Raw genomic sequence first — 9819 nt, forward strand, 5'->3', positions numbered from 1 at the left:
CCCGGCTAATTTTTGTATTTTTAGTAGAGACAGGGTTTCGCTATGTTGGCCAGGCTGGTCTTGAACTCTTGACCTCATGTAATCCTCCTGCCTCGGCCTCCCAAAGTGCCGAAATTACAGGCGTGAGCCACCACACCCCGCCATTATTTTCATTCCAAATTCCTGATAATACCCAGCCATGAGCCTGTGGTAGGTCTTTAATAATTATTTGCTGGGATTAATTACAATAACCTAGACAACAGCCTTGGTATGCAGCAGGAGCTCAACACAAGACTTTTTCCTTCTTTCCTTCCTTCTCCCTCAGCTTCTCCAGCGGGATCCAGCCACTCCTCTGTTCCCTGATTGGCCTGGAGAATCCCACCTGACCCCCCACCCCACCCCTCTGTCTCTGGCTGGGGTTCCTTTCTGGCCCAAAGTAGGTCCAGGCCCTTGGAGCTATTTTGCCACCTGCCGTACATTGTGGGAACTGCAACCCCTATGTGCCCGGTTGGGTGGAGAGAGATGAAACATTTTCCCACCAAGCCTGGGCTGAACGCGTTCGGTGTGCACCCAGAAGATTCCACACTGAGTGGGACCTAGTCCTCACCCTCAGGGAGGCCACAGTTAGTAAAGCAGACTGACGTGGAAATCTATAAATAAACGAAATGCCTTGATAATAAAACAAAAACTCAGCAATAAAACAAAAATGGCTGGGCACGGTGGCCCATACCTGTAATCCCAACACTTTGGGAGGCCGAAGCAGATGGATCGCTGAGGTCAGGAGTTCCAGACCAGCCTGGTGAAACCCTGTCTCTACTAAAAATACAAAAATTAGCTGGGCGTGGTGGTGCACGCCTGTAGTCCCAGCTAGTCAGAAGGCTAAGGCAGGAGAATCACTTGAACCCGGGAGGCAGAGGTTGCAGTGAGTCACAATCGCACCACTGCACTCCAGCCTGGGCGACAGAGCGAGACTCTGTCTCAAAACAAAACAAAACAAAAAACCTAACAAAAACAATAGCTACCATTTACTAGACACTCACTATATACCACGCACTGTGCCGAATAGCTCTTTCTTATCAGCTCAGGGTCCTTGGGGTGCCAGGGAGGGAAGGTCAATGAACCTGTGGCAGGTGTCAGTTAAGCAAAAGAAGGCTGGCCTCCGCGCAACTGGGGGCAGGCCTTCCCTCCTCCAACCCCCTTGGCCAGGAGCATCACAGGGCAGGCCTAAGCTTCCACAGGGTGACCCAGCCAGTCACCATGAGGCAGGCCCCAGGTGCCAGGCCACTCTGCAGAGGAGCCACGCAGGAGGTGACCTTTCCTATCTTGGCTGAAACGGGCACCTGGCGTGGAGGCCACGTCTGGAGCCAGCCCCCTAGGAGAGCTCCAGGAGGCAGAGATGCCTGCGGGGTCAAAGCCTGCCAGCTGACTGCTGTGCCCTCCTCAGGACCCTGCTCCAGCAGCTGCAGAAACTCCAGACTCTGGTCACCAACAAGATCTCCAGACCTTACAAGATGGCCGCCACCCAGACTGGGACCTGCCTCATGGTAGGTGTGGCTCCCTCCACCACAGGCCCACAGGAGAAGAGTTCTTTCCAAGGCTGGCATTTTCCAGGGTTGGGCAGAGCTTTGAGGATCTGTAACATCGTGGGCAGTATCACCACGGTACACCATCCTGGCGCCTGGTGGGCTGGCTCTAGCTGACCCCAGCCTCCTTCTCCGAGCCCGTGGTGCCTTCTGCCTCACACCGGTCCCCGACTGCTTGACACAGTGTAGGTGTGTAGGTGACTCCAGTGGCCCCAGCTAGGGGACAACTGGGCAGGTTCCTTGAGGAGGTGGCTTCCACAGGCTTTGTGCAGGGAAGGGCTTGGGGAGACTCAGGGAAGTACGGACATGTTCTTTCTGGAACGGATGGCAGTGAAAAGGCTGAGGAAACCCCTGGAAACCCGGAAGGCTCCAAGGGTGTGCTTCAGACCTCTTCCAGTCGCTCTTCCCTCTTCTTCTGGAAATGGCCAGCCTCTTGCTGCCTAGCTCAGCAGGCCCCGGCCCTCCAAGACCCTCGAGCTGTCAGGCGGCAGAGCCAGACTATGGGCAGGGGTTGTGGGCTCCCTGGCTCTCAGCACCTCCCGCTAGCCAGACTCCCCAGAATCCTGCTGAGAACGTGACATGCTGATGTGTCCCCCTCCCTCGTCCTGGCCCCAAGCCCCACCTGCACCTATTCCTTCCTTTCCTGATTCCTCTACCCCATAGGGTGACTCCACATTGGCCACTTCCCTCTTACTTCTAGCACTGCCTATGGCGACCCCCCTACAGTGGGCTGGGATGGCCTGAGCGGCCCCTGCCTTCCCCAGAGAGGATGGGAGACCCCACGTGTGGGAGGAAGTGGTCAGCTGGAGGAGCTGCTTCTTTGGGAAAATGCTGAGACTTTTGTGCCTATTGGTTTGGGAGAGGAGGAGTGGGGTGGTCAGGGCCGTGGCCCCTCCTTGCCCAGATCTGATGCCAGTGTCTCTTTGCTACCAGGTGGCAGCCTTGTGCTTTGTTCTGGTGCTGGGCTCCCTCGTGCCCTGCCTTCCCGAGTTCTCCTCCGGCTCCCAGACTGTGAAGGAAGACCCCATGGCCGCAGACAGCATCTACACGGCCAGCCAGAGTGAGTGCCCACCTGTCATGCCAGCTCCCTGGGCTGGGGCTGCCCTGCCCCAGCCCCAGTGTCCAGGCAGAAGCCAGACATAAGAGAGAAGCCAAGTGTGGGGTCGGCATTATCTCATTCTGCCTCATTTTCCAGACGGGGAAACTGAGGCCCAAAGAGAGTCTATGCTTTTGTTTGTGGTAGAATTGGGACTAAAATACAGAGCTCCCAATGCCCAGCCTATCCCAGAGAGCTTCAGGAGTGGCTTGCAGGAGGTGAGTTTAGGGGATAACAGGAATGTTCCAGCCCTGTGCCCCATGCATTATGGTGCTAGTGCTTATGCGGTGTCCGCTAGGCACCATCAGTACCTCATGATAGGGACAGCAAGTGAGTTTCAGTTCAAAGGCCATTTCCAATAAGGTGGTGGTAGCTGCCTGAAACACTGTGTTAAGAAGGACCCTGGGCCGGGCGCGGTGGCTCACGCCTGTAATCCCAGCACTTTGGGAGGCCGAGGGAGGTGGATCACCTGAGGTCAGGAGTTCGAGGCCAACCTGGCCAACATGGTGAAACCCCGTCTCTACTAAAAATACAAAAATTATCTGTACCTGGTGGCATGTGCGTGTAGCCCCGGCTACTTGAGAAGGGTGAGACAGGAGAATCGCTTGAAGCTGGGAGGCAGAAGTTGCAGTGAACCAAGATCATGCCACTGCACTCTAGCCTGGATGACAGAGTGAGACTCGTCTCAAAAAAAAGAAGGACTCTGAGGCACCATTCAGAATCGACAGGAAGGAGTGTCATGGTCCATTGATAATGTTTACCGTGGACAGGGGAAGGGCAGTGGTGGTGTGGGTTCAGGTATCTACCGTTTCCAAGGGGGATAGTAAAGTACAGTGGTTAGGAGCATGTGGATGTTAAGTCCGTTGTAACTGGCACTGCCACTTGCTGTGTAACCTGAGGCATGTGTCTTAATTCATTTCTTCATCTAGAAATGAAGAAATTGTCCTAAGCTTTCATTTCTTCATCTAGAAAATGGGAGTGGCAATTTTGCGCTTACTGAGCCATGGCTGTGAGGCAGTGCATGAAACAGCACAGTGTCTGTGCTTATGAAATGAGCACGCTCAGTCTCTTTGAGCTCACGGAGGAGAGAATAGCTACATCACAGTAGCTGGCAAAAGGAGAACCAGGGTAGGGCCCAGCAAAGAAGAGTGTGGATTTCAGAGGGAGAGAATCCTTCAGGTGGACCCACAGAGGAACTTCCTGGCTGTCCCTCATCACTTACCAGTCAGTCACTTACCAATTACCACGTGTCTGACAGGACAGAACAGGAGGAGGAAGAGGAAACAGATGGAAGGTCAGAGGAGGGAAGATTAAGGAGTGAGTTTCAAGAAGGAGGGATATAGCAGGGAGGATGAGCTAGACATTGAGGGCCTTGAGGGGAGGAAGCTGGTGTGGGGGGGCGGTTAGGGAAAGAGGAAGTAGAGACAGGGAGAGTGAAAGCTCCTCCCTGGACACGTGCAGGCTGAGGAGGAGAGAACAGTGTGGTCACTAAAGGTGGGTGGGCAGCAGCAATGCAAGGTCTGGAGAGCCATGTGTCTGCTTTTCCAAGGCCACAAAAGCCACTGGAGGGAAAGGAGTGAAAAGAGAGCTGGGGTTGATGGACAAAGCCACAGTGAGAGGGGGGAATGAATGAACCCCTTGGAGAGAAGGCAGTGGGTTTTAGGCCCAGGACCTGGGCTGGATGGAGAGGAGGACACATCCCAGCAGGCAGATAGCCTTGGAGCAGGCTGGTTTGCAGAGCTGGCGCATTGCACAGTTCCAGGGACTGCTGTTCACACATACTATGAGGTCATGGCTGCAGAGCCGGAGGGGCGGCAGATCCCAGGGCCAGGCAGACCTGGGTTCGCATCCTCCTTTCAGGGAGGACAATTTCCCTGAGTGCCTAGAACTTCAGTTTCCTTCTCTGAAAAGCGGGGATAAAGAAACTTCATTCCTGGCTGGGCACGGTGGCTCATGCCTGTAATCCCAGCACTTTGGGAGGCCGAGGCGGGTGGATCACGAGGTCGGGAGATCAAGACCATCCTGGCTAACACTGTGAAACCCCTTCTCTACTAAAAATACAAAAAAAATTAGCCAGGCGTGGTGGCGGGCGCCTGTAGTCCCAGCTACTCGGGAGGCTGAGGCAGGAGAATGGCATGAACCCGGGGGGTGGAGCTTACAGTGAGCGGAGATCATGCCACTGCACTCACTCCAGCCTGGGCGGCAGAGCGAGACTCTGTCTCAAAAAAAAAAAAAAAAGAAAAGGAAAGGAAAGAAACCTCATTCTCTAGAGTTTCTCTCAGATTTTAACCACTCTACTTAGGTCTATGGGCCTTGGATAATGCCCAACAAATGGTGGGCGCCCAGCAGATGTTTGTTTTCCTTCTCTGAAGGGTAAACTAGGATCTAGACTGGGGAAGAGACTTATTCAAGGTCTCACAGAAAGTAAGTGGTGGACTGGCCAGATGTGGTAGCTCATTCCGATAATCCCAGCACTTTGGGAGGTCAAGGTGGGAGGATCACTTGAGGCCAGGAGTTCAAGACCAGCCTGGCCAACATGGTGAAACCCCATCTCTACTAAAAATACATAAAGTAACCAGATATGGTGGCACACACCTGTAGTCCCAGCTACTCGGGAGGCTGAGGCAGGAGAGTCACTTGATCTCGGGAGGTGGAGGCTGCAGGGAGTCGAGATCCTGCCCCTGCACTCCAGCCTGGGCGACAGAGCAAGACTCTGTCTCAAACAACAACAAAAAAAGAGGTAGAGCAAGTAAGTGGTGGAGGTTAGAACACAGCTCCCAGATGCCCAAACTCAGTACCCTCTGCTTAGGAAGAACTGACGTTTCTGAGTATTTCCTGAACACAGTTTCAATCACTTCCCCTCTATTACCTCATTTAAACCTCTCATTTACATGAGGTTGGCCCTAGTATCCCTATTTTTACAGATGAGCACACTGAGGCTCAGAAAGGTTAAAGCAAAGCGTGTGACTTACCGGAGGTCACACATCCGGGAAGTGTCAGAGCTGGGACTCAGATCCAGGGCCTGTGTCCTTAACCTCTAGGCCATAAATGTAGCCAGGATGTCGAGGGAGTCTTGGGCACGCCGCTCATCCTCCACTCCCTCTCCAGTGCCCTCCCGAAGCCTCCTATTCTACGATGACGGGGCAGGCTCATGGGAAGATGGCCGCAGCGCCCTGCTGCCCATGGAGCCCCCAGATGGCTGGGAAATCAACCCCGGGGGGCCGGCAGAGCAGCGGCCCCAGGACCACCTGCAGCATGACCACCTGGACAACACCCACGAGACCGCCAAGTACCTGAGTGAGGCCTGGCCTAAAGACGGTGGAAACGGCACCAGCCCCGACTTCTCCCACTCCAAGGAGTGGTTCCACGACAGGTGGGTGGGTGGCCCCTTTCCCTCCTGAGGCAGGGTCCACCTGCCTCCTGCCCACCCTAGGTCCCCACATTGGCCACACCCTCCCAAGGCCCCATCCCTGCTGGGTCTAGATCCAGCTTTCAGAGGGTAAAAGGCTTCCTGCTGGACAGAGTCATCCCTGGTGTCTCTTCTCTCTCCAGGGATCTGGGTCCCAACACCACCATCAAACTCTCTTAGGCCATGCATGCCAAGACCCAGGACACAGGACGCACCTCCGGCACCCAGAAGAGGAGTTCTTGCTCACTAACCCGGATCCGCCTCGAGCCCCTGCCTCCTGGAGCTTCCCATTCCAGGAGAAAAGGCTCTACTTCCCAGCCTTTCCTTGCCCCTGACATTCAGAGTCTTCCCTTGGGCCAACCACTCTGTTCTCATTCTCCCTCCCACCGCCATCCATCCGTCCTTCTTAGACAAACCACTCACTGGGTACCCCGCCTCCTCTCTCATATGCCCAACACGACCACTGCCTCCCTGTCCCCACACCTGCACCCAAACAGACACACCAACTCACCCCACTCACTGACACCCCTCACCCCACCCCCACTGTACAGAGACCAAGAACAGAAATTGTTTGTAAATAATGAACCTTATTTTTTATTATTGCCAATCCCCTAAGATATTGTATTTTACAAATCTCCCTCTTCCCTTCACCCCTCCCTTGTTTTATATTTTATGAAGTTAGTGCGGGCTTTGCTGCTCCCTGGCCCAGGAAAGAGGGACTCCCCGACCCTCACCTGGCACCCCCCTGCTGCTGCCCAAGTTGCTGGGCCTTTTTAATTGCCAAACTGCTCTCTTCATCAGCTCAGCACATGCTTTAAGAAAGCAAAACTAAAAAAAAAAAAAAAAGATGCAGCATCAACTCCTGACTTTGTGCCTTTCTTCAGTGGAGGGGAGGGAAAGTAGAACCAAAGGGCAGGGGAGTAAGAAAGGTAAGTTGATTTTATGTTCTGGCAGGGCGTGTGGGAGGAGTGTCGGAAGGGTTTTTTTTTTTTTTTTGTAGAGGTAGAGTCTCACTATGTTGCCCAGTCTGGTCTTCTGCCCACCATGGCCTCCCAAAGTGCTGGGATTACAGGGGTGAGCCACCATGCCCAGCCTGTTCACTTTTTATTTTCCAATATCTTGTTGACTGATTTTTTTTTTTTTTTTTTTTTGTGAGACGGAGTCTCGCTCTGTCACCCAGGCTGGAATGCTGTGGCACTATCTCGGCTCACTGCAAGCTCCACCTCCCGGGTTCACCCCATTCTCCTGCCTCAGTCTCCTGAGTAGCTGGAGTAGCTGGGACTACAGGCACCCACCACCACGCCCGGCTAATTTTTTGTATTTTTAGTAGAGACAGGGTTTCACCGTGTTAGCCAGGATGGTCTCGATCTCCTGACTTGTGATTCGCTTGCCTTGGCCTCCCAAAGTACTGGGATTACAGGCATGAGCAACTGCGCCCGGCCTGTTGACTGATTTGTTATTTCCTCTTCTGTCTCTGGGCTTTATTTATAGCTTTTATATGTGTACGCTTTTAATTGAGGATTAGGAGGATAGCTGAGATAAATGTTTTTTATCTGCCTATTTAAGGAGAACCCCATGTATGCATGTACGTATGTGTACATGAATGAATGACAAGGTCTCACTCTGTTGCCCAAGTTGGAGTCCAGTGGTGCAATCATAACTCACTGTGTTTTCAAAATCCTGGGCTTAAGCAATCTGTCCACCTCAGCCTCCCAGAGTGCTGGGATTACAGGCATCAGCCACTGCACCTGGCCAAGAAGGCATTTCTGTTGGGCTTTCTCTTCTAGCCAGGTGCAGAATTCAAACCAAACATCCAAAGAATCTGCTGCAATTCACTCACCCCAAGGCTGCTCCAAGGATCAAGACAGAGTATCGAAGCCACCATCCTGGCCTTTGGGGATGGCCACTGCAAGAATGGAGCCCCACTGTGGGCCAGGCACTGTGCTAGACACTTCACATACTATACTCAGTTTGGTCCTCCTAAGACCTGCTAGTTTCTTAGTTCGTGTAGCCTTTGCCTCAGCTGGATTGAAGCCACAGACTTCTAAGTCAGAAGAGCTGCATTTGAGTATTGGAGCTGCCACTTGCTAGCTGTGTGTGGCAGGTAGAATTCTAATATAGCCTCCAAGATTCCCATCCACTGGTGTACACGCCCTGTTGACTCCTTCCCCTAGAACATGGAGGGGACCTGTGAAGATGAGAGGACATCACGCTCATAATTAGATGACCTTTTATGGAAAAAGTTAAGAGATTTTGCAGATGTAATTAAATCCCAAGTCAGATGATTGTGAGTTCATTAAAAAGGGAGATGAGGCCGAGCACACAGTGGTTCATGCCTGTAATCCCAGAATTTTGGGAGGCCAAGGTGGGCAGATCACTTGAGGGCAGGAGTTCCAGACCAGCCTGGCCAACACGGTGAAACCCCGTCTCTTTGTAGAAATACAAAAATTAGGCGGGCACGGTGGTACACACCTATAATCCCAGCTATTCGAGAGGCTGAGGTTGGAGACTTGCTTGAACCTGGGAGGTGGAGGTTGCAGTGAGCCGAGATCACACCACTGCACTCCAACCTGGGTTACAGAGCAAAACTCTGTCTCAAAAAACAATAATAATTTTAAAAAGGTAGATAATCCTGGGTGGGCCTGGCTTAATCAGGTGAAAGCCATGAAGGAAGGGACTGGGCCTTCCTGAATAGAGAGAGCACCTCCTGCTGGCCATGGGGCAGAAAGCCATGCTGTGAGGGGAGGGGCGGTTTCTAGGAGCCGAGGGCCCTAGTGCCATAGCAGCAAGGACCCAAATTCTGCCAACAACCTGAAAACGCTTGGAAGATGACCCCAAGCTCCAGATGCAAACACGGCCTAGACAATACCTGGCTGCAGCGTGGTGACGCCCAGAGGGAAGGACCCTGTTAAGCCATACCTGGACATTGAGCCACGGACACAGAGATAGGCAATGTGTGTTGTCTGAAGCTGCCAGGTGGTCGTGATTTACTACGCAACACAGGACATAAGTAAGACGCTCTGTAACTGGAATCTCTCTGAGCCCCCATTTCTCCATTTGTAAAACGAGCCTGTATTGGGGACTCAAGGAGGTAAGTCATCTACAGTGCTCAGAACAGGGCCTAGAACTAGTGAGCTCCGAGAAGCACCAGCTGTGCATTAAGAGGCAATGTCGGGGTCAGGTGCGGTGGCTCACGCCTGTAATCCCAAGCACCCTGGGAGACCGAGGTGGGTGGATCACCTGAGGTCATGAGTTCTAGCCTGGCCAACATGGCAAAACCCTGTCTCCACTGAAATACAAAAATTAGCTGGGCGTGGTGGTGGATGCCTGTAATCCCAGCTACTCCTGAGGCAGGGAAAATTGCTTGAACCCGGGAGGTGGAGGTTGCAGTGAGCCAAGATTGTGCCACTGCACTCCGGCCTGGGCGACAGAGCAAGTCTCTGTCTGAAAAAAAAAGAAGAAAAGAAAAGAGGCAGTTATTGATACCATGTGCTACAGAGGGCCACACAAGGGGGGCTAGGAAGGCACAGAGGACAGTACCTCACCCAGACCAGGGCAGCAAGGCTTTCTGGAGGAGGGGACAGGAAAGAGTGTTAGACATTGGCAGGAAATGGCCAGACATAGTGGCTCATGCCTGTAATCCCAGCGCTTTGGGAGGCCAAGGCGAGAGGATTGCTCACGCCTGTAATCCCAGAACTTTGGGAGGCCGAGGCAGGTAGATCCCCCGAGGTCAGGAGTTTGAGACCAGCCTG

At 53.1% G+C, this 9819-nt stretch overlaps 1 protein-coding gene across 1 annotated transcript in view; it reads left to right on the top strand.

Moving 5' to 3' along the window:
* The window catches only part of CREB3L1 (cAMP responsive element binding protein 3-like 1), a 44426-nt gene extending 37500 nt beyond the window's left edge, over positions 1-6926 (top strand). Inside the window, exons 9-12 of the mRNA XM_011963303.1 lie at positions 1424-1523; positions 2496-2622; positions 5767-6031; positions 6211-6926. Coding sequence (XP_011818693.1) covers positions 1424-1523; positions 2496-2622; positions 5767-6031; positions 6211-6247 — 529 coding nt within the window. The 3' untranslated portion in view covers positions 6248-6926. The remainder of the gene's footprint in view (positions 1-1423; positions 1524-2495; positions 2623-5766; positions 6032-6210) is intronic.
* The last annotated feature ends 2893 nt before the right edge of the window (positions 6927-9819 follow it).

The sequence above is a fragment of the Colobus angolensis genome, unplaced genomic scaffold (assembly GCF_000951035.1).
Source record: "Colobus angolensis palliatus isolate OR3802 unplaced genomic scaffold, Cang.pa_1.0 Scaffold61, whole genome shotgun sequence".
Lineage (NCBI taxonomy): Eukaryota > Metazoa > Chordata > Mammalia > Primates > Cercopithecidae > Colobus > Colobus angolensis.